General features: G+C 45.3%; 2 protein-coding genes across 6 annotated transcripts in view; one reads left to right on the forward strand and one right to left on the reverse strand.

Moving 5' to 3' along the window:
- The window catches only part of LOC125686417 (uncharacterized), a 191,417-nt gene extending 170,780 nt beyond the window's left edge, over positions 1-20,637 (reverse strand). The window contains exons 1-4 of one of the 4 annotated variants that reach the window (XM_048930384.1): positions 17,833-19,286; positions 13,944-14,218; positions 9,579-9,740; positions 6,564-7,204 (exon numbers count right to left, since the gene is read on the reverse strand). In XM_048930384.1, the coding sequence (XP_048786341.1) occupies positions 6,564-7,204; positions 9,579-9,740; positions 13,944-14,022 (882 nt within the window). In that variant the 5' untranslated portion in view covers positions 14,023-14,218; positions 17,833-19,286. Of the gene's footprint in view, positions 1-3,112; positions 7,205-9,578; positions 9,741-13,943; positions 14,219-17,832; positions 19,287-20,522 lie in introns of those variants that run through there. The other 3 variants (XM_048930382.1, XM_048930381.1, XM_048930383.1) reach the window with 3 other exon arrangements.
- LOC125686418 (transitional endoplasmic reticulum ATPase-like) overlaps positions 1-23,328 on the forward strand; it is a 60,575-nt gene extending 37,247 nt beyond the window's left edge. For both annotated transcript variants that reach the window (XM_048930385.1, XM_048930386.1), the window contains exons 8-17: positions 1,019-1,152; positions 1,408-1,543; positions 2,473-2,585; positions 2,719-2,883; positions 2,984-3,106; positions 19,293-19,505; positions 20,566-20,874; positions 21,816-21,971; positions 22,306-22,460; positions 22,861-23,328. In XM_048930385.1, the coding sequence (XP_048786342.1) occupies positions 1,019-1,152; positions 1,408-1,543; positions 2,473-2,585; positions 2,719-2,883; positions 2,984-3,106; positions 19,293-19,505; positions 20,566-20,874; positions 21,816-21,971; positions 22,306-22,460; positions 22,861-22,966 (1,610 nt within the window). In that variant the 3' untranslated portion in view covers positions 22,967-23,328. The remainder of the gene's footprint in view (positions 1-1,018; positions 1,153-1,407; positions 1,544-2,472; positions 2,586-2,718; positions 2,884-2,983; positions 3,107-19,292; positions 19,506-20,565; positions 20,875-21,815; positions 21,972-22,305; positions 22,461-22,860) is intronic.
- Positions 23,329-24,695: the final 1,367 nt, after the last annotated feature.

Below are 24,695 nucleotides of genomic sequence, written 5' to 3' on the forward strand. Positions count from 1 at the left end.
GCCTCAAGTTGCACCAGGGGAGATTCATGTTGGATATTAAGAAAAAACTTGTACTTCTGTTGAATAATGAAAATAACATTTGTTGTCGTTATTAGTGATATTTTCTCTGTCTGCTCGTTCTGTTCTGCAGTTGCAGGTGGTGCTGCAGGCAGAGCTGTTGTGAATTGGTGAGTTACTTGAAGTGAAAGTCTTAATGCCTGCCTGCACCAGTGGCTCTGCAGCTGGCTCACTTCAGTCAGCTAGCCTTTGTGAGGCTTTGTGCTCCCAAAGGTCAAGTTTCTTTTCCTTGGGTCTTTCAGAAGGAGCATAGTTTTTCTTCATGACCACTCCCAACATTGTGATGGAGAAATCTAAATGGAATAGATCTGTAAGCATTAGAGTTCAGCAACTGTAGGAAATCTCAGGGAATTGCTGTCCTTCAATCTGGGATTGATATATTTATACTTAAAAAAAAAAAAATTGAGGGGAGGTTATATGGGCTGCTTTTTGGCTGGTTGCTTTTTTTTGTTTGTTTGTTTGTTTTTGTGTGTGTGTGTTTTTGTTTTGGAGCTCATTTATAGGTTCTTACAGAGTAAGAGTGTACCTGTGCAATGCAAATTCGAGACAACTTCAGTATCTTACAGCTTTTTCCTTCCCTACCCTGATAATTTATCAACATGTAACATGACGGCTTATCTTGCAAGCTAAGACTGGCATTAACAGTGTGTGGTGGCGTATCACAGAAAAGCTCACCAAGTGTGAAATAGGGAAAGAAAAGAGACAGCTAAAGGTAGCTCACTGACTAGCACGGAATTGTGTTAGAGTTAACTGAAAACACCAGAATAATGATAGAAAGTATGCACACTTAATTCCGCATACTGTTCTTGTTCCTTCAACTGCAAATTTAGTGAACTATGTTGATAATGTTTGCTCTGGCTTGAAATATAGGTACTCTCTTGTAAATGTTTTACTGAAAAAATTTATCTGCATAACTTGGGGCTTAGCTGCTTCTGAGTGCCGAAGTGCTACTGTTTTTCAGGTCCTGAGATCATGAGCAAGCTGGCTGGTGAGTCTGAGAGCAACCTGAGGAAAGCCTTTGAAGAAGCTGAGAAGAATGCTCCTGCCATCATCTTCATTGATGAACTGGATGCCATTGCTCCAAAGAGAGAGAAGGTAAAAATGGCCTGTATGGGAGTTAAAGAAGTGCCTGTGCACCCTTTTTGGTAACAGTTGGCATGAATCTCTGAGTATAGGGTAAAGATGCAGTTAACTTAATGCTTTATTTCAGTCAGGCGTGAGAGGAATTGTATACAGTTCACAATGTTTCTTAACAGCTTGTGGCTGTAATGTCTGTCTGCTCTGGTGCAACACTAATTTCTGGTCTGTGCTGTAGAGTTTTTAGTCTAATCATTTTTTTTCTCTCTGTAGACACATGGAGAGGTGGAACGTCGCATAGTATCTCAGCTGTTGACTCTTATGGATGGACTGAAACAGAGGGCACATGTGATTGTTATGGCAGCTACCAACAGACCTAACAGCATTGACCCAGCGCTCAGGCGGTTTGGTAACTAGGATTGTCATCTCTGTTTTGTGTTTTGAATACTTTATTACAGACTATGCTTCAGGGCCCTTGGAAAGATTGAGCAGAAATTGATATTAAACATCTGTGTGTTTCATAGACTGTGACTTTTCTCCAGCTACTTATTTGAAATCAATTTCTAGGCTTCCAGACTTTTATATCATTTTCTGTCTTATTAGGTTAGAACTTGTAGAAATAACAAAATATTTTGAAATTGTGTAGTAGCCTCTGTTAGGTGAGTAATTAGCTGCTTGAGGGGATGTTCATGCTTCAGGTTGCAGAATTCTCTGACTTCTCTTATTGGTGAGGATCCTGATGGTTTTCAAAGCTCTGCAGTGTGAATGTGTGGTGTATGAACAGTTGGTAAAGTCTGTAATAGCAAAAAAGTCAAGTTTGCAGGAGAAAATGGCATCTTCAGTATGCAGAGGCATGACTAGAAATAAATGATAGACATGGGTACCTTAGTTAATATTGCAGTGGCAGTTTTTACTTTTCACCATTTGGGTATTGATGAGTAATGCAGAAAGTTCTGAAAAACTAAATGTCTTGGAATTTGCAAAGTCTTACGCTGAGGACGCAAAGACAGAAGTAAGCAAAAATGTCTTGTGGTATGTTGGTTAGGGAAAGCATATTTTTCTACAAATGAGGCTTGGAAAAAGTTACTAAATCAGTAATACTCTGCTTGAACTGAAGTTAATACAGTATTATTTTCCTAAACAGCTAAGGCCTTTCTTCCTTCTCTGATCTGACTCTGCAACTATGCCGATATATTCTGTAGAGAATATCAAAGCTGTGGTGTTTTCTGAAATTGTGTGTTTGTGGCTTGTCATTATGTTGCTCAGTCAGAGGAAAACAGCAACTGCAGCTTCTTTGGTTTACATAATCAGCAGCTCATCGTGTTCTGTACTCCCCAGGTCGTTTTGACAGAGAGGTAGATATTGGTATCCCAGATGCAACTGGGCGCCTGGAAATCCTGCAGATCCACACAAAAAATATGAAACTGGCTGATGATGTGGATCTGGAACAGGTGAGTAGCATGCTATTGGGAAAGCTTGTCTCTGCAGATGAATGTTCCTGATGCTGTGTTTTGTAGTGGAAATGTTGTGACTTTGCCCTTGCAGAGTGCTTGCCTGTATGCTTACTGAAAGCTTTGCTTTCAGGTGGGAAACGAGACCCATGGACACGTTGGTGCTGACTTGGCTGCTCTTTGCTCAGAAGCTGCTCTTCAGGCTATCAGAAAGAAGATGGATCTCATAGATCTAGAAGATGAAACCATTGATGCTGAAGTGATGAACTCCCTGGCTGTGACCATGGATGACTTCAGGGTAATGCAAGAGTGCCCCTCTTCTAGGTGCAGCATCTAATTACTTATTTGAAATGTGTGAACATGACGTAATAACATAATGTCATTTATTCTAATGGTAGTGGGCTCTGAGCCAGAGCAACCCTTCTGCTCTTCGAGAGACTGTGGTGGAGGTGCCACAAGTTACCTGGGAAGATATTGGTGGCCTAGAAGATGTAAAGAGAGAACTCCAGGAGCTTGTACAGGTAAGGGTTTCCAACAGATTTTTTGCCTAGTCAGTATAAAAAGTAATGATGGTAATAAAATACAGAACCTCTTCATATTCTTGTTCAGGATGTGAACAGGGTAAACACAGAGGTTCTTATGGCAATTGCTTGTAACAGAGTGAAAATACCGCAGTGTACCATCTTAGTGAACTTAGAGAGAGGAAGGTGCTAGGAAGCAACATCAGGCTTTCCTTAATAGAGTCTACAGTGACATCTTTGCATGTAGCACAAAACCCACCAGAAACGGCAGTAGTTCTGCTTCTCTTAAGCAGAGACCAGCAATGGGACCACTGCTGAGAATTCTTTTATGTGGTGGCTTTATCTGCTAGAAGGTGGATAAAGATTCTCATACAGTAAGCCTCCAGAGGGGTTTCCTATCAGCACTGGCATAGGGACAGAAGAAAAGTAATAGTGAAGCCTCTTATGAATAGAGACAAAAAGTCATGAATTATCTGTGGAAATGTCTGGTGTTTGTTTTTGATACATCTCTGCTTTCAGTTAGCACTGTAGAGACACCCTATGACTTAAAATAAACAAATACATAAAAAATTCCAACTTCATTCTGTTAAATCACCTAGCTCTGATCTTGTTAAAGATCATAGAGTCATAGAATCACAAGGTTGGAAAGGACCTACTAGATCATCTAGTCCAACCGTCACCCATTACCATTGCTACCACAAGACTCTAAACCATATCTTGTAACTCCTCATCCAGACACCTCTTGGACACTGCCAAGAACGGTGACTCCACCACCTCCTTGGGCAGGCCATTCTATTGCCTGACCACTCTGAGATAAAAAGGTTTTCCTTATGTCTAACCTAAACCTCCTCTGGTACGACTTGCGGCCATTTCCTCGGGTCCTGTTTGTTGCCTGGGAGAAGAGGCCAAACCCCTCCTCATCACAACCTCCCTTCAGGAAGTTGTAGAGTGCAACGAGGTCTCCCCTGAGCCTTCTCTTCTCCAGACTAAACAATCCAAGCTCCCTCAGCCGGTCTTCATATGACTTGTGCTCCAGACCCCTCACCAGTTTCATTGCTCTTCTCTGGACACACTCCAGGGACTCAATGTCTTTCTTGTAGTGAGGGGCCCAAAACTGGACACAGTACTTGAGGTGCGATCTCACTAGTGCTGAGTAGAGGGGAATGATTACTTCCCTGCTCCTGCTGGCCACACTATTTCTAATACAGGCCAGGATGCTGTTGGCCCTCTTGGCCACCTGGGCACACTGTCAGCTCATGTTCAGCCGAGCATCAACCATGTCACGGAGTTGACCAGATCAATCTATGTCCGTGACAGGGGCGACAGGCCTCCGCCCTCCCTCCCCCACCCCAGTCCCACAAAAATGGGAAGGAAGGAAGGGAGGAAAAGAGCAGCGGCAACAATCTATGGAGGAAAACTTATTTTACGATAGTATTGGAATACAAGATAACAAAATATATATACAATTTAATTGAAATTGAGATTAATAAATCAGACAAGATGAGAGAGACAGAGTTCCCGGAACCGAGTCAAACCTGAAAAGCTTGGAACGGCTAGGAAAGCACCCTCCAGCACCCACTGCAAGGCAGCAAGAGAGTGCCCCCCCCACCCGGAAGGGCCAGACCCCGTGACTTCTGTAATGTACAGGGATAGGTACCTGGGATTGGGCAGTGACACTTTAATGCCCCGTACACTACATGATGTTTTGATGTGGAATACTGAAACCCAAAGTAAAAACAAAGAAACAAGAACCATAGAACCATGGCATTCCACCCCTTATTCTACATCGTTACATCATGCTAAAAAAATATATATACATACATACAAACAAAAAATGATTACAATGCATTACACACACATGGCTATATATATATATACATATATATATATATACATAGAATTAGTAACTGCACTCCCCTGGCATCAAGTTTCCCTGTGGTACACACTGGACATCCCCATTCTTCTGCATTACCCACCAAGTGGATCCTGGTCCCTGGGCAAAAACTGTACCACGGAGAGTTTTGCCCTTTCCAGAAGCTGGAAGAACCCAAACTGCCTTTCCTAACATGTTCTTTACATGTACAACAGGGACTTTATCTCCCTCTACGGTATGTAGGGAACTGGATTGGTTAGGACCATCACGAATAATAGATCCTCTGGTATTGACCAACCAGGTGGCTTCTGCCAAATGCTTCTCCCAGTGCTTAAATGTTCTGCCACCCAGTGCTTTTAGCATAGTTTTTAACAATCCATTGTATCGTTCAATTTTACCAGAGGCTGGTGCATGATAGGGAATATGGTAAATCCACTCAATGCCATGATCTTTGGCCCAAGTATTTACAAGAGAATTTTTGAAATGAGTCCCTTTATCTGACTCAATTCTTTCCGGGGTGCCATGTCGCCACAGGACTTGTTTCTCGAGACCCAGTATGGTGTTTCGGGCGGTAGCATGGGGTACTGCATATGTTTCGAGCCACCCAGTGGTTGCCTCCACCATAGTAAGCACATAATGCTTTCCATTGCGAGATCGTGGCAAGGTGATATAATCAACCTGCCATGCCTCCCCATATTTGTACTTTTGCCATTGCCCTTCCTCCCAGAGAAGTTTTATCCTCTTGGCTTGTTTGATGATGGCACATGTTTCACAGTTATGAATAACCTGTGCAATGGCATCCATAGTTAAGTCCACCCCTCGGTCTCTGGCCCATTTGTATGTTGCATCTCTCCCTTGATGACCTGAGGTCTCATGGGCCCACCGAGCCAGAAATAATTCACCCTTGTTCTGCCAGTCGAGGTCTATTTGAGCCACCTCAATTCTGGCAGCTCGGTCTACCTGATGGTTGTTTTGCTGTTCTTCAGTAGCTCGACTCTTGGGCACATGAGCATCTACATGGTGCACCTTTACAACTATAGTCTTTGTTTGGGCAGCAATGTCTTTCCACAGTTCTGCATCCCAAATAGGTTTACCCTTTCTTTGCCAGTTATTTTGCTCCCACTGCTGTAACCACCTCCATAAGGCATTCGCTACCATCCACGAGTCAGTGTAAAGATAGAGCATTGGCCACCTCTCCCGCTCAGCGACATCTAAGTCCAGTTGGACAGCCTTTACCTCTGCAAATTGGCTTGATTCTCCTTTTCCTTCAGTGGCCTCTGCAACTTGTCGTGTGGGGCTCCACACAGCAGATTTCCATCTGCGATGCTTTCCCACAATATGACACGATCCGTCTGTGAACAGGGCATATTTCTTTTCATTCTCTGATAGTTCATTGTATGGTGGGGCTTCTTTAGCACGTGATACTTCTTCTCCTGGTGGTGTTCCAAACGTTTTACCTTCAGGCCAGTCCATGATGACCTCTAGGATTCCTGGACGGCTGAGGTTCCCCATCCACGCTCGCTGTGTAATCAACGCAATCCACTTACTCCAAGTGGCATCAGTAGCATGATGGGTGGAGGGAACCTTTCCTTTAAACATCCAGTTCAGCACTGGCAGTCGAGGTGCCAGAAGAAGCTGTGTTTCAGTACCGACTACTTCAGAAGCAGCCCGAACCCCCTCATATGCAGCTAAGATCTCCTTCTCAGTTGGAGTGTAGTGCTCTTCAGACCCTCTGTACGCCCGACTCCAGAATCCCAGGGGTCGGCCTCGAGTCTCTCCTGAGGCTCTTTGCCACAAACTCCAAGTGGGACCGTTCTCTCCAGCAGCAGTGTAGAGGATGTTCTTTATACCCTGTCCCGTCCGTACTGGCCCCAGGGCCACGGCACGGGCTATCTCCTGTTTAATCTGTTCAAAAGCCTGCAGCTGCTCAGGGCCCCATGTAAACTCATTTCTCATTCGCGTCACGTAATAAAGGGGGCTTACAAGGAGGCTGTAGTTTGGAACGTGCATTCTCCAAAAGCCCACTGCACCCAGAAAAGATTGTGTCTCTCTTTTGCTAGTGGGTGGAGACATAGCAGTGATTTTGTCCATCACATCTGTCGGGATGTGACGATGGCCATCTTGCCACTTTATACCTAGGAACTGAATCTCCTGGGCAGGTCCTTTCACTTTGCTTCCCTTAATAGCAAAACCAGCACTCAGAAGAATTTGGATCATTCGCTCTCCTTTCGTGAAGACAAATCAAACAAACAAACAAACAAGAACCATAGAACCATGACAAACCAACACCCCCAGGTCCCTTTCCTCTTCACAGTCATCCAGCCACTCATCCCCAAGCCTATAGTGCTGCATGGGGTTATTGTGACCAAAGTGCAGGACCCAGCACTTGGCCTTGTTGAACTTGATCCTGTTCATCTAAGCCCAGCGATCCAGCTGATCTAGATCCCTCTGAAGGGCCTCCCTACCCTCAGGCAGATCAAGATCACCTCCCAGCTTGGTGTCATCTGCAAACTAACTTAGGGTACACTCAATCCCCTCATCTAGGTCATCAATAAAGATATTAAACAAGATGGGCCCCAGTACCGACCCCTGGGGGACACCACTTGTAATGGGTCGCCAGCTGGACTTAACTCCATTAGCCACTCCCCGTTGGGCATGGCGCTCTATCCAGTTCCTTACCCAAAGAAGGATATACCTGTCCAGGCCACGGGCAGCCAGTTTCCCCAGGAGAATACTGTGAGATACCGTGTTAAAGACTTTGCTGAAGTCTAGGTAGACTACATCAACAGCATTTCCCTTGTCTACCAGTCTGGTCACCCAGCCATAGAAGGAGATGAGGTTGGTCAAGCAAGACCTTCCTTTCATGAACCCATGCTGACTGGGCCTCATCCTTTGGATACCATGCACGTGCTGTGTGATCTCACCCAAGATGATTTGTTCCATAACTTTCCCTGGTACTGAGGTCAGGCTGACAGGCCTGTAGTTCCCTGGATCCTCTTTACAGGCCTTCTTGTAGGTGGGAGTCACATCGGCAAGCCTCCAATCCTCTGGGACCTCTCCAGATAACCAGGAGTGCTGGTAGATGGCAGAGAGTGGCTTGGCAATCACCCCCACCAGCTCCCTCAGCACTCTAGGGGGGAGCCCATCTGGTCTCATGGACTTGTGACAGTCCAGATGGAGAAGGAGTTCTCTGACTGTCTCCACCTGAATCACCGAGAGTGTATTCGGCATAGCATCCCAGACTTCCAGATCAGGGCATAAAGTGCCCTGAGGATAACTGATCTGCCTATTAAAGGCAGATGTAAAGAAGGCGTTGAGGACCTCAGCCTTCTCCTTATCCTCAGTGGTCACATTCCCTGCTGCATCAAGTAAAGGATGGAAATTCTCCTTCATTCTTCTCTTAGCATTGATATGTTTGTAAAAGGATTTCTTATTCTCTTCTACTGCAGTGGCCAATCTGAGTTCAAGTTGGGCTTTTACCTTCCTAACTTCCTCCCTGCATACCTTAGCAACTTGTGTAATCACCCCAAGTAGCCTGTCCCTTCTTCCAGAGAACATAGACTCACATAGACTCTCTTTTTCTTCTGGAGTCTCAACAATAGTTCCTGGTTCATCCACACTGGTCTTCTTCCCCTACGTCTTGCCTTACAGCATTCAGGAACAGCCTGTTCTTGCACCTTTAAGATTTCCATTTTGAGGAGCGTCCAGACTTTACCTTTACCTTTAAGGAGCGACTCGCAAGGGACCTATGCTACAAGCGTCCTGAACAGATCAAAGTCCTCCCTCTTGAAGTTCAAGACAGTAGTTTTGCTAGTCGCCCTTCTGACATCTCCAAGAATAAATTCGGCAATTTCATGGTTGCTCTACCCAAGACAGTCCCCGACCTTCACTTCTCCCACCAGTCCTTCTCTGTTAGTGAAGAGAAGGTCTACCAGGGCACCACCCCTGCTAGGCTCTTGTACCAGCTGCCTAAGGAAGCTATCTTCCTCACACTCTAGAAACCTTCTGGACTGCTTCCTCTGTGCTGTATTATATTTCCAACATATATTAGGGAAGTTGAAGTCTCTCACAAGAATGAGTGCTGGCGATTGTGCAACTTCTGCAAGCTCCTAATAGAATGCCTCATCCTTCTCTTCATCCTCATTAGGTGGTCTATAACAGACCCCCACCAAGATGTCATCCCTACAGGCCTTATCCCTGATCCTTACCCATAGACAATCAACTTTATCATTCCCAACCCCAAGCTCTTCAACATCAAAACAATCTTTAATACAAAGGGTCACACCACCACCCTTCCTTCCTCTTCTGTCCTTTCTGAAGAGCTAGTAGCCATCCATCTGTAAACAGTTTATGGGCTGGTTCAGCCCAGTTCCATGACTAGCGGGGCGGAGGGATTTCGCAAAATCCGCACCTCCAGAAAAGGGAAACAGGGGACCCCAAAATAATTAAAAACAGTGGCAACGATCTGAGGAGAAACAAACTAATTTACTAAATATGGTATTGGAATACAAGATAACACACTGTAATACAATATAATTAGAATTGAAGCTAATAAATCAAATATAAAGAGAGAATGTCCGAAAGGTGGATAGGCCTCACCATAACGCTGAGGTGAGATGTGTAGTCCAGTTATGCAGCAGGGAGACAGGAGGAGAGCCGACAAGGAAGAGCGCATCAGGTGACCTTTCCAGGAGTTATATCTCCTCTCTGACTGCAAAGCCCCCTGGGGAATGTAGTTCTTCTTCTCTTCCGGACAGGTACCTGGAACATGAGCATTAATAGTTAAACTCCCAGTGCACTACATGATGTTATGATGTGGAATACCGATAACCAAAAATCATAAAACCATGACATTCCAGCCCTTATTCTACATAACTACATCATGCTTAATATATCCAGACAAACAATAATTACCAAACATTAAACACGCGCACACACAAACCTATATATATATATATACACATGGAATTATTGACTGCACTCCCCCAACATTGAATTCCCTTGTGGTACACATTGAACATCCCCATTTTTCTGCATCACCCACCAAATGGACCCAGGTCCCTCGGAAAAAACAATTCCACGGAGAGGTTTGCCCTTTCTAGAAGCTGGAAGGACCCAAACTGCCTTTCCTAACATGTTCTTTACATGAACAACGGGGACTTCATCTCCCTCTACGGTATGTAGGGAGCTAGCAGGACCACTGCAACTGATAGATCGTTGAGTGTTGGCCAACCAGGTGGCTTCTGCCAAATGCTTCTCGCAGTGCTTAAATGTTCTGCCACCCATTGCTTTCAACATGGTTTTTAGCAACCCATTGTAGTGTTCAATTTTACCAGAAGCTGGTGCATGATAGGGGATATGATAAATCCACTCAATGCCATGATCTTTGGCCCAAGCAAGAGAATTTTTGAAATGAGTCCCATGGGACCTTTCTCTCCAGCAGCAGTGTAGAGGATGTTCTTCACATCCTGTCCCATCCGTACTGGCCCCAGGGCCACGGCACAGGCTATCTCCTGATTAATCTGCTCCGAAGCCTGCTGCTGCTCAGGACCCCACACAAAATCATTCTTCTTCGGCGTCACCTGATAAAGGGGGCTTACAATGAGGCTGTAGTTTGGAACATGCATTCTCCAAAAACCCACTACGCCCAGAAACGATTGCGTCTCTTTCTTATTAGCGGGCAGAGGCATGGCAATGATTTTGTCCATCGCATCTGTCAGCATGTAACAATGTCCATCTTGCCACTTTACACCTAGGAACTGAATTTCCTGGGCAGGTCCTTTCACTTTGCTTCGCTTAATAGCGAAACCAGCAAGAAGGATCTGGATTATTTGCTCCCCTTTCTCAAAAACTTCCTTTGCTATGTTGCCCCACACAATGACGTCATCAATGTACTGTAAGTGCTCAGGAGCACCTCCCTGTTCCAATGCAGATTGGATTAACCCATGGCAAATGGTTGGGCTATGTTTCCACCCCTGGGGAAACGATTCCAGGTATACTGGATGCCCCTCCATGTGAAAGCAAACTGTGGTCTAGATTCTTTGGCCAAAGGAATGGAAAAGAAGGCGTTAGCAATGTCAGTGGTGGTATACCATTCGGCTGCTTTTGACTGCACTTCATTCTGCAGTTCTAAAATGTCCGGCACAGCAGCACTCAGTGGGGGTGCGACTTCATTCAGTCCACTGTCAGCCTCCATTCTCCACTGGCTTTACGCACTGGCCATATGGGGCTGTTAAAAGGCGAGTGAGTTTTGCTGATCACTCCCTGGCTCTCTAGTTGACGAATCAACTTCTGATTGGGGAGCAAGGAATCCCTGTTGGTGCGGTACTGCCGTCTGTGCACCGTTTTTGTAGCAATCGGTTCCTGTTGCTCTTTGACTCGCAGCAGCCCCACAACAGACGGATCTTCTGACAGGCCAGGCAAAACAGACAGCTGCCAGTCACATTAGGGTGCTTTTGCCAGTCTTTGCCATTGAGGCTAATTTAGGCTTCCAACATAGTCAGCTGTTGGGAACCCCCAGTCACCCCATGAATATAAATTTATTCTGTCCCTTCATGACTCGAGGGCATTAGAGTGCACTGTGCACCAGTGTCCACCAGGGCCTTGTATTTCCATGATTCTGATGTGCCAGGTCATATAATCCACACAGTCCAATAAACTCTATTATCCCTTTCCCCTCCCGGCTGGGGGCAGGGCCCCTCTATTTGTTACCTCTGTTGTCTGCAGCAACTGGAGCAATCACCTTTTTGGAGAAGTTCAATTTGGTGCTTGATTTGTCTTGTAATTCTTTTACCCGTGCTTGAACTGCAGGAGTAGGTTGTTTATGCCACTTCTTCATATCTTCTCCATGGTCATGTAGATAACACCACAAGGCAAAACGTGGTGTAGTCTTACTGTTGTCACTTGCTTGAGCAGGAGGACATCTTCTTTTGATAGCTGAGATGTTGGATGACACCGGCTGGGAGGAAACCAATTTTATCGGCCCCTCCAGTAGGCTGTTTTGGGAATTGTGGTCTCCACTGGATATATCTGTTACCACCATGGTTCCATCAGCATTATGCAAGGTTCATAGTTTGTCTGTTATATCTTCTTGTTTGCTCTTCATTCTGTTCATCTTTTCAGCTACTTTTTCAATGGCTGAAACACAAGCTTGTAGAGGGCTTAAATGTAACTCAAAGTCTTCAAGTTTATTAACCAATTCATTTTTAAGGGGTCTTCTTTCCCCTCTGCCATACATTGCTGCAAATGTACTGGCGTACCTTTCTGGTGCAGTCTTTGTGAATGTACACCACATGTTTGATGTACACCTGACTCTCTCAGGATCATGCTCTTGGTCTGGCTCATTAGGAATGAAATCAGGGTGTTGCATTTCCACATCATTTCCACATACCATTAAAACAGTTTCTCCCAGTGCCTTCATAACCCACAAATCAAACAACACATTTCCTCAACTTCCACAAACACCCAGCACTTGGTCTCATGATTAGGATACTCAATTATAAAACTACTACCGTTACTCCATTTACGTTCCTGATTTCTTATTCAATATTCCCCCTGGCTAACCAACAATGCTTCGCCAGCGAGCCAAAATACAACCCAGGGGGTCTTCTCATATCACTTTAGACACCCCTTGTTCCATAACAGCCTCGTATACGACATAACATAACACAACACTTTCAGGACATAAACATTTAACAATCACAAAGACAGTGACAATAATCAGTACAATTTATCCTCAGGATCCTTCCTCTCTCTGCCTCCCTCCAGAGCCCAACCTTCCCTCTGTATTCATTTCCTACACTTGCGTAGCTGCCCACCTCCTTCTCCAATAAACAACATATCAGTGATAAACATAATTTCCATCCACGAGTAGAAATTCGGCCCTAGAAATTGATCTAATTGTTCTGCTACACTTATAGGATCCTCAGTTAAGGAATTCTTCTTGAAACTCCTAACTTCTCTTCTAGTAAAAACAGCAGGCATTACTGCACTTCTTTTTTCCTTTGACCTAAGACTGCCTTAAGAGGATAAAGTGAAGTATTAGTAAGGTTAGTATTAGAGAAAGGAAAACTATCCAGGTCCCATTCGCATTACTCAAACTCCCTCAGTAATTGAGAGCGCATCCTCTCTCCAGGACCTGCACAAATCAGCAGCACCCACTCTTTTCCTCTGGAGAGGTCACCACTGCTTAAGAAATTGCACTGCTTTAGAAATTGAAAAATGGGGGGGAAGTTATCTAAGGGATCCCATTTATGATCTTTCTGCTTCTCTTTCCTATTTCCTTTGAACTTGGACTCCTCGCAAGGAACATTTCTTCTTGCACTCATTAAGCGACCTCAGCCAATTCTGTTTCAGAAAAAGGAGTCTTACTGTTTACATATAAATACAAAGTCTGATAGGCCCAATTTTCTTCAGACTCCTATTTTTGGTCAAAATAATGATTTTCCCTGTAGTGGCTCTCTACTGTATACAGTATTTAAACATCTTTTCCCTGTTCTTTTCCTAGTTTTGGGATTATTTTCCAATTTTGAAACACTTCTCCCAAGGGGCTGGCTCTCTCTAGGCACCATTCCGGGGACCTTTTTCCCCTGCTCTCGGGAACTCCTATTACCCATCCCTCCAGAATGCTACTGTGAACTCCCCAGCTCACAGGTTACCACACTCTGATTCTCGGATTTTGGGCCCAATCCCTCAGGAGTACTAGACTCCAATCTCTCAGATTAATAGGGGTGTACTGCTGGCACTTCATCAAGTGCACAGGGTACCGCACACCAACAGTTCCCTCCCGAGACTCTTCCTTTCACCAACACAGCCGCTTCGTCCGTCCCTGGCTGGCCGTGCCCCTCGCGGGACAACGGAACTGCAGGTCGGGACTCAGCACTCACTTCACACTGGAAGTGTGTCTCAGTCACACACACTCAAGAGTCTCAATCAACTCCCAAGGAAAGAATTAAATTCCCTTACCTTGGTCCGTGCACGAAGTTACTGGGTCGCAATGGCCAACACCCGTGGCTACCTGCCCCTTGGCTTTCACAGAGCCCATCCTTTAAATAACAGTCTCGGTTTTTTATCGGCCGTACCAAGGAGTCACCTCACCACCCAGGCAGGACCGCTGAAATCAGCAGGGTGCACCTATCCTGTGCAGGGCAGTAGGGAAACTCCCAAAGAGGCGATAATAATCCCGGACGAGCCCCCAAATTGTTGGAAATATCCAAGTAATTTTTGTCACGACGGTATCTCTGATAAAAGAAGAATTTATTCACGATTGCAATGGCGGGCGTCCCGCAAGCAGGAGCACGCCTATGGACACAACATGACAGCCTTTATACCCTGTTTTCTCCCCCTTGCCTTCCCCCTCCCCTGTTTCCCCAGTGGCTGGGTACTCCAGGTTCACAATCTTATCAGAAGGTTTACATTTGTTATTTACTTGTTAATTTATTTGTTATCGGGTGCCAGTCAGTACTCATCCTGTTGTTTCCAAGATGTCTCGGTGCTCTCCTTGTCTTATTGATGTGGTGATTTTCTTTAAAGTCATCATTAAACAAAGAGCACTGGGGGGATGATGTCAGGCCTTCCCAATGTCTCTTCAGGCGCTTCCTCGGGCATGCCGTGACTTGTTCTCTGGTTTGCTCTCGTGCGGGATATTCTTGCAGTGTGTATGACAAAATATGCATATATACACCTATATACAGAGTGTGCGTTCCTGGGAAGGTTTGTCTAGAGGATAAGTGATGTAAACTTATCAGAGATCTTCCCCAAGTTAAGTAGAAGGACTCCCAAAAAGAATTATGATAGCAGAGATCATATAATATAATATACAATTCTAATGCAGAAACAACATTTGATTCCCACAAGGGCTATGTAGCATTTCCACCACAGCATATTCTCTCAAATAACGGATGCCTTCTTCTATATCGGCCCATTTCTTTTTCTCAGGCATCAGATCGTCTTTGAAGGGGGTATCTTTCTTTTACAGCTAACAACATCCGCTTCCAGAGGGTGAAGGCCTGGTTCTGGCATGTACTAATGCCTCTGTCAATGGCTGAGTCCCTAGCAACGCCACCCAGTTGGCGAGCTTCTCTACTATCTAGCCACACACTGTTGGCCCCATTGTCCCAGCATCGAAGTAACCAAGTAGCAATAGGCTCATTTGGGTGACGTGAGAAGTCTATTCTCAGACTTCAAATTTCATTCATTTCCAGAGATCGATCAACAGTGGTAACAATATCTTGCTCACCTCTTCCTCTGTCAGGACTTCTTGTTGCCCTCGTAGGTGTTGGTGACCGTGGTCTTACTGAGGGCCCCTCCCCTGGACTCAGGGGTGCTTCTCCTAGATCTCAGAGCCGCAAGCAAGCAGGTAGCAGGAGGAAGTCGCAGAGCCAATCCAGAGGGAAGCTGCAGGACTTAAGTAGCAGGCCCAGGAGAGTCCATCAGCATGCAGGAATTCCATAGTGAGGAATCTGATGGCAGACATCTTTGTTCTTCAGCATCGTGGTAGAGCGCAGACCAAGTCCAGGAGGGAGAGAGGCAGGTCATGAGGCTTCTCATGTCAGAAACCTCTTCTTCATGAGGAATCTGTTGCCAGAAAACCTAAACCTCATGATTGTAGGTTCCCATTTTATCCTTCTTCTTTTTCTGCCCATGTGACATCCCTGGGCGCTTGGGCAAGAGTTATGTGAGTACCCCCCTGAGATGGCCATCTTCCTCGAGATAAGCCCACACAAAAGACCACTTCACGGCCATTAAGCTGCAGCTTATCTCTCTCTCTCTCTCTCTCTCTCTCTCTCTCTCTCTCTCTCTCTCTCGTTGCTCCTGTCCTTGTCTATCTGTGTCCCTCAGATTTCACAAACCTTGACCAGGTCTTGTCCATCTGTGTTCTTCAGACAAAGGATTTCTCAACCCTTGCCCAGGACTTGCTTGGACTTGTTCATCTGTGTCCCCAGCAAGCTTTGAGACAATGATGTAAAAGAATAATCTCTTACACTCACACAGTTTGGAGGGTGTCCCATTCAGATTGGAGGGTGTCGAGTTTGAATTAAAGGGAGTCTCGCTCGGATTCAAAGGCATCTCGAGATTGGAGATTCCTTCTCTCAGCTCGGAGATTTTCCCCTTTGGCTTGGAGACTTTATTTCTCAGCTCAGAGACACTCTTGCCAGGTTTTGAGATTCTCCTGGCTAGGAGACTCTCTTTTTCAACCCAGAGATTCTCTGTCTCAGTTTGGAGACTCTCTCTTTCGGATTGCAGGGAGTCTCTCTTGATTCGGAGGGCATCTCTCTTGGATTGGAGGTCATTTCTTTCAACCAGGAGACTTCTCGCTCAACCCAGAGATTCTCCTTTTCAGCTTGGAGACTCTTGCTCATTTTGTACTGTTTCCCTGAGACTCTCCCTTTCAGCTCTCAGACACTCTCTCAATTTCACAAACTCTCTCCCTCTCTGGGATAGTATTGAATAAGGCCCGATAAGCATTAGCCAGGCCCCAAATCATTTGTGCCTCCTCAGATCTGCCTGAGCCACAACATTACTGTCTCAAATAAATGTTTAAGCTCTCAGGGACTTTCAGGTGTTCAGGAGTACAGTTCCATGACACTGAAGATATCCATCTCTCTGAAGTCTCTACCAAGCCTCTCCACACTCCCTGCCACTCAGTATTCTCTGGTTTTGGGGAAGGCTTCTTCAAAATATGATAAATTGTCACAGAGTTGACCAGATCAATCTATGTCCGTGACAGGGGCGACAGGCCTCTGCCCTCCCCCCCCACCCCAGTCCCACAAAAATGGGAAGGAAGGAAGGAAGGAAGGAAGGAAGGAAGGAAGGAAAAGAGCAGTGGCAACAATCTATGGAGGAAAACTTATTTTACTATAATATTGGAATACAAGATAACACAATATATACAATTTAATTGAAATTGAGATTAATAAATCAGACAAGATAAGAGAGAGAGTTCCCAGGACCGAGTCAAACCTGAAAAGGTTGGAATGGCTAGGAAAGCACCCTCCAGCACCCACTGCAAGGCAGCAAGAGAGCGCCTCCCCCCACCCGGAAGGGCCAGATCCCGTGACTGCTGTAATGTACAGGGATAGGTACTTGGAATTGGGGCAGTGACACTTTAATGCCCTGTACACTACATGATGTTTTGATGTGGAATACTGAAACCCAAAAAAACAAAAAACAAAAACAAAAATCCATAGAACCATGACATAAATAAAAATACTGAGTTATACGATGAGCAGTAAATTCAGGGAGATTAACAACGTGATAAGATGAGCATTGAAAAACTGCAAAAAGGATTCAAAGGAGAGACTTGGAGCCTGCTTAAAAATCCCAAGTTCTGTGAAATTAGCAGCTCCCTCTGCGAACAGTTTTAAAAGAGAAAGCGGAATCATTTTTTTTTCTCTTTGCAGAAGCAAGATAACAGTGCTCAAAGTTTACAAACATCCCAGAATATTGGCAGTCCACCTGGACTTTCAAGGTCAAGTTTTAAGTGAGCACCTGTGAAAAAGATAAACTTTCCCAATGAAACTCTCTGATAGCAGAGAGAGAGATTCGTTCTAAAAGCTAACAAGCAGCCTTTGCCCTCATTCTCCACCAAGAATGTCAACGGTTTACGGGCTGGTTCGGCCCAGTTCCATGACTAGCAGGGCGGAGGGATTTCACAAAATCTGCACCTCCGGAAAAGAGAAACAGGGGACCCCAAAATAATTAAAAACAGCGGCAACGATCTGAGGAGAAACAAACTAATTTACTAAATATGGTATTGGAATACAAGATAACACACTGTAATACAATATAATTAGAATTGAAGCTAATAAATCAAATATAAAGAGAGAATGTCCGAAAGGTGGATAGGCCTCACCATAACGCTGAGGTGAGATGCGCAGTCCAGTTGAGCAGCAGGGAGACAGGAGGAGAGCCAACAAGGAAGAGCGCATCAGGTGACCTTTCCAGGAGTTATATCTCCTCTCTGACTGCAAAGCCCCCTGGGGAATGTAGTTCTTCTTCTCTTCCGGGCAGGTACCTGGAACTTGAGCATTAATAGTTAAACTCCCAGTGCACTACATGATGTTATGATGTGGAATACCGATAACCAAAAATCATAAAATCATGACACCATCACAATACTCCAGTCATGGGAGTGGTCCCACCATGTTTCAGTAATAGCAACTAGGTCATATCCTGATGCACAATCGCTTTCAGCTCCTCCTGCTTGTTGCCCCTACTGCTTGCATTGGTGTAGATGTACTTCAGCCGAGTCATCTGCCTCACCCCCAGCTCAAGCATCGTTCCCCTGGGCTCACCTCTTTTGAACCCTGTTTTGTCCCCTTCCCCCGTCTTGGCTAGTTTAAAGCTCTTTCAATAAGCCCCACTAGCTCCTGCGCTAGGATTCATTGCCCCTTTGATATAGGTGGGTTCTATGGACGGACAACATGCCAGGGGCTGAGTAATCTGCCCCATGATCAAAAAACCCAAAGTTTCTGCTTCAATACCAGGATAAATGCTCACTTAAGATTGTACGGTTGGACTAGATGATCTTATAGGTCATTTCCAACCTTGTGATTCTATGATTCTATGATTCTAAGATACTTTGCCTGTCTCTGGAGGGCAGAGCTGACTAGATTGGATAATGAACTGTTCCCTTTTGCTTCTGCAGGGCAGAGTGAAGCTGGAGTTAAGTGTGCTGGAAAACTACCCAGACTGATGCTTAGTTCTTATGAAGAAAGGCTGAGGGAACTGGGCTTGTTCAGCTTGGAAAAGAGAATCTCTGGGGAGACCTCATTGTGGCCTTCCAATACTTGGAGGGAGCATATAAACAGGAGGGAGAACAGCTGTTTACGAGGGTGGATAGTGATAGGACAAGGGGGAATGGTTTTAAACTGAGACAGGGGAGGTTTAGATTAGATATTAGGAGGAAGTTTTTCACTCAGAGGGTGGTGACACACTGGAACAGGTTGCCCAAGGAGGTTGTGGGTGCCCTGTCCCTGGAGACATTCAAGGCCAGGCTGGATGTGGCTCTGGGCAGCCTGGTCTAGTGGTTGGCGACCCTGCCCATGGGAGGGGGGTTGAAACTAGATTACTATTGTAGTCCTTTTCAATCTAGGCCATTCTATGATTCTTAGGGTTAGATAGGCTGTGTAGGGCAGTTTTACAATTTATCTGTGGTGCTTTTCAAACCAGTCTGCTTCTAAAAATGCCATCGGCCCCAAGCAGTCTGAATCATTTGTTTAACTCACTAGAAATTTCCAGTTTTGTTTCTGGTAGGAGCAAGGGGTAGGTCTGTTTTGGCTTATTATGATAATTTTTTTTTGTATCCTTTAGTATCCTGTGGAGCACCCAGACAAGTTCCTAAAATTTGGTATGACCCCATCAAAAGGGGTTCTGTTTTATGGGCCACCTGGTTGTGGTAAGACACTTCTGGCCAAAGCCATTGCCAATGAATGCCAGGCAAACTTCATTTCCATCAAGGGGCCAGAATTGCTTACCATGTGGTTTGGAGAATCTGAAGCCAATGTGCGTGAGATCTTTGACAAGGTAGGTGTTGACAGGGTAGCTCCTTATGCTGTGTTTGTGCTGAGTTACTCCCAGAATGTTGTCTCCACTGCACCTGTCTTACTGGCTTGGTTATTGTTTGGTTATTTTGTGTTTTCCCAACTGGCACTGTGAGCAGACGTTGCTTTCCTGATGTTAGGGTATTAATCCTCTTTGGGAATATAGCTATTTAACTGGTGTTCTCCCACTACAGTTTGCTTCTGCTGTTATGGGATGATAAATGTCCCAGTGCCTTAGCAGTAAGGCTAGCATTAGGGTGGCATAAATATCTTTCACATCCCTTAAAACTTAGGTTGACACCTCATTATACATCACCTACAGATTTTGAAAACCTCCTACAGGTTGTTTTCCTGCAGTATGCATGACATAGGAAAGGAGTTCCACTCCTGCTGCTCAGTTTCCTGTAGTGTCACATCCTTTCCCAAAAGGTACACACATGGATTACCTTAGGAATCCTCACTTTTGTGGTCAGGGAAGCCACTGAAAGAGCTATGTTGGAAGGAGAATTAGAGAAAAATGGGGGTTGGAAAGGAAGCTCAAAGGCCATCTGCTCCAACTGTTTGTCCAGGGCAGGGAGACAACTTGGAAATTTGGTTTGTGTGTATTAGGTCCTCATGTATGTTAGTTCTGAACACCTGCCAAGGATGGAGAATCCCTGACTTCTGTGGGCCTGTGTGCTAGTAGCAGTTTGCACCTGTTCTCACTGCATACTTCAAAGTTGGATCTGGCTTTTGCCAGACCTTTTGATATGTTGTGACTACTGATAACCCAGTGCCTAAATAACTAACTGACATCCTCAGATCTTGCAGGGAGAATTCTTGTCTAAGCAAATTGGTTCCAACTTTCCCTATAGGTATCAGTTACCACCCTTCTACTTGGTTCACAATGTTCCCAGTTTGGGGAAAATTCACCTTGTTTTTTTGAGGTAGCAGTGCTCTGGTATTCCTTTGAGCTACTTTAATTCTAGGGTAGGCTTAGCATGAAATCAGTGCTCCTTACCTGGTAGTGTTTAACAGGGACTGTTTTTCTTTGGTTTTTGCAGGCCCGCCAAGCAGCCCCTTGTGTACTCTTCTTTGATGAGCTGGACTCCATTGCAAAGGCTCGAGGTGGGAATATTGGAGATGGTGGTGGTGCTGCAGATCGCGTCATCAACCAGATCCTGACAGAGATGGATGGCATGTCTACCAAGAAGAACGTCTTCATCATCGGTGCCACCAACAGGCCAGACATCATTGACCCAGCTATCTTGCGTCCTGGCCGCCTGGATCAACTCATTTACATCCCCCTGCCTGATGAGAAGTCCCGAGTTGCTATTCTTAAGGCCAACTTGAGGAAATCACCAGTTGCGAAGGTAGGATCTATGCTATGACTGTATCTGACTTGGTTTTGTTGTGTGCTGCACATGTTCCTCATGAGCTGCAGACAAAGAAGAGAGTTAGTGACTGTTCTGTGCAGTACAGAGCTGGGAAACCTTCCATCCTTAAAGAATGGAAATAAGAGGTCAGGGGAGGCTCAAGCTCTAAAACTAGGTATCAACAGGGCTAGGCATCAATACGTAAGCACAGCAGGTCTTATCACATATTAGAGTTCTGCCCATGGTGTAGGAGTGGGAAATGCCTGTTATGGCAAGGTGGAAAAAGAGTCTTGTACTCTGAAAGAAAAGTAAATGTAGAAAATAGGTTGAAAATAGGAAATTGAAGAGGAATCATTGCAGTTGATTGTTGCCAAACTCTTTCATAGACAAAAGTTATATCCTTTGCCTGGGGATCAGGCAATAATTAAACTGATAGTTAATCAGAGAAAAGCAGATGTCAAGTGAGTGCACAAGCTTTTTTTAGGTCAAGTTTACCTTTTTAAGTACTGCTGGGAAGGAAAGCTTTAAAGGAGGTTGCAGTACTGCTCCTGTCAGTTGACAGGAAGGAGAGGAGGTTTTTTTGTCCTTTCTGCCTATGCCCCATCTCCATTTCCAGTCTGACACTTTCATTTGACTCCTAGTGCTGAGACCTGAGCAAGTCATATCTGAAATCCCAAAGTCAGCTTGCTTCTTATTGAAGATGATCAGTGGAAGGGCATTTATAACTGCATAGTGGATTCTTGCTGGGTATGGGGGAGGATATAGTCTGCCCTTGTATGTGGTTAACTGGAAATGAGAGCCTTAACAGCTTATCTTTCTAAAACTGGCTAAAGTTAAGGCAGTGTGTTTGTACCATGGGATCTAAAGCCACCTCTTGATCACCTGAGAGTGCAAGGTGTAAAGAATAGGCTTCTCTTGTTTTGTTTTTTTTTTGCTAGGATGTTGACCTGGATTTCCTAGCTAAGATGACCAATGGCTTTTCGGGGGCTGATCTGACAGAAATTTGCCAGCGTGCCTGCAAACTGGCCATCCGTGAGTCCATTGAGAGTGAGATCAGGCGAGAACGTGAGAGGCAGACCAACCCTTCTGCTATGGTGAGTTGGAGCACTCTGAGCTTTCCTTGCTCATTAAAAAGACAGCTCGCTTCTGCCTATGGGTGAGGGATGATGTGTTCCTCTCCATAATCCTCCAATGAGGACAAGTAGGCTCTCTGCACAGAGTGCTGAGCTGGAGCACTCTTTGTTCTGTTCTTGTGGGAAGGCAAAGACCTCCTAGCGTGCCTCATCACTGGCATTGCTCAACTGCATCTACTGCAGCATCCCTCTCTAGACCTTGCCTCAGTGGGTATTGATGCATCCTGGCCCAGAGGGAGGTGTGGGCGAGTGTTGAACTGCATGTGGCTCATCTCAGCCCTCTTTCTCACTGCAGGAAGTGGAGGAAGATGATCCAGTTCCTGAGATACGCAGGGATCACTTTGAGGAGGCCATGCGCTTTGCTCGCCGCTCTGTCAGCGACAACGACATCAGGAAATATGAGATGTTTGCACAGACTCTACAGCAGAGCCGCGGCTTTGGCAGCTTCAGGTAACTAAAGGGAGGTGATGTGACTTGGCTAGCTCTAGGAACAGAGCAGAGGGCAGCTTTATTATACAATGGGTAATGATCCCCTCTTGCACTGCGTTTTTCCCATTTTCCCCAGAGTATACAGCAGCCAGCTGAGCATGTGGTGGGTACAGACTGCACTGCAGGTCAGTTGTATCTGCTCTGTTAGTGCTCTTGAAGCCCATCAACCCTTTTTCCTTTAATGCAAGCAACATCTGGCAGCAGTGTAAGCCTTTGCATGACCTGCCATAAGGCTTCACCATATTTCTCCCCTCTTGTACTTGGCATCAGGGTGTTGGTTTGGAGGGAAGGGATTGTGCTGAGCTGTGAGGAGGCTTCTGAACATCATCTCTTCTCTTCCCTTCTGTGCTGCTGCATGCAGGTTCCCATCAGGTAACCAGGGAGGCGCTGGGCCAAGCCAAGGCACAGGAGGTGGCAGCGGGGGCAACGTTTACAGTGAAGACAATGATGATGATCTTTACGGTTAACTTGCTGTCCTCAGTAGACCAAATTCCAAGTCAGGCTAAGTTGTACAGGTAAAATCCAATGTTCAGTGGACTCCTGATTTCTTCATTCCTCAGTCAGAACAGTGTAGCTGCACGTCAGACTTTGTACAGGGGATGTATTCTGCAAACACAAATCCAGACCGATATTCAGTTGGGAGACAGTGAATTAACAAGTAGGGGGAACCGACTTAATTTCTGAGAAATTTCTGTTGTAGTTTATGTGGCAGAATCAGCAACTTTAGCAAAGGGTACAATGCTAGCCTGTATTAAAACAAACAACAAAACACAAACAAAACCAAATTAAAAATAAAATAATAAAATAATAAAAATCTCACAAAACTCTAGCTAGGCCCTGGCATTTCCTTTGTGTGATGCTGTCACAGCATTGAAGTGTTGCCTCTGTAAACTCTGTGTCTCACTTGCTGTATGAACATTCCTCAGCTGCCCTTCTTGTCTGGTGAAGTTCATCTGTGCATTTCCCTGGAGCATGCGTGTGCATTTTCCCTGGTGGGGTGTGCAAGGTTGCTCTTCATCCTTAAGTCTCTTAGCTCATGTTAACAGAACAAATTGGTTGGGCAATCTCTCTCCTGTTCCAGAATTTGAAAGTAAGCACCAAGTAAGCTGGCAGATACCTGGCATTGCTTTTCTGATGCTGGCTATGAGCTGTTGGATTTCCTGTTGCATTTGCTCCTGTGCAACAGAGAACTCCAGGAATTCCCCTTATCTTGCCCTGCTTGAAGGCAGGCATGAGGGGGATCCTGGGCTTTTTCTGGAGTTTGTGGTGCAGCATGATCCAAGTATGTTTGGGAACAGGGGAGCTTTCTTTGATGCTGTTAGCAACAGAGCAGTGTTCATCAGACTCTGTGTAGAGATTTCTCCTTTTTGCAGGAATGGTTCATGTATCTTTTTGGGCTTCTGATAAAAGGTTTGTTTTTTTGCTGTGAGCCTGCCAATTTTTGTGCCCCCAATACTCAGTAGTCAGGTTTTGATCAGGCTCTTGTGCTTTTCCTTCTTTTCCTGGCTCGTTTCTTGCTTTGTTTTCCCTTCTCTGAACTGAAAAACCTGCTACTGCTGTACTTAGTATTTTATATTAGATAGTCTGGTAGCTGCATGCTCCTCTAGCCCTGAGTTGTCACAGCAGTTGCCTGCAGCTGAATTCAATTCTTCTTTCCCTGCCTGACGTGAACATGCTGGCCACCAGCAGATAGGTGGGCATCCTTTACTAGCTGTCTGGCTTATCCAGCTTGGGGCTGGATTTAGCAGTATTTGGGATGTACAGCTGGGCAAGGGGGGACCTGTTTAATGTATGCACAGGAGCATTGCCACTGGCCATATGTGGCCCAGACCTGAATCATGCAGGGCAATGCATCTTGGCTGTAAGATGCACAGAGCAGCTGCCTACTGTCAGCTTTTAGGGGGTTGCAGGAACTGAGAATTTTTGCAAAGACACCTAACAAGACTGTGTTGAAACAAGCTTTTGGGGCAACTTCTGCTATGGCAGGAGTTGTGCAGGGCCCAGGCTGTGGGTTTTTTTGCCGTAAAGACTGTCAACTGTGGAAGGGCTCCATCAGATTACCTAGACAGTAAAGGGAGGGAAAAAAGTCAGAAGGATGAGGCTATCCAGGTGCAAGGGACTTGAGGGGAGAAATGCACAGACGTTGAGAATGCTGCTTAAATAGCACGATCACCTATGGGAGGCTGCATTAGGAAG

The sequence above is a fragment of the Lagopus muta genome, chromosome W (assembly GCF_023343835.1).
Source record: "Lagopus muta isolate bLagMut1 chromosome W, bLagMut1 primary, whole genome shotgun sequence".
NCBI classification, from domain to species: Eukaryota; Metazoa; Chordata; class Aves; order Galliformes; family Phasianidae; genus Lagopus; species Lagopus muta.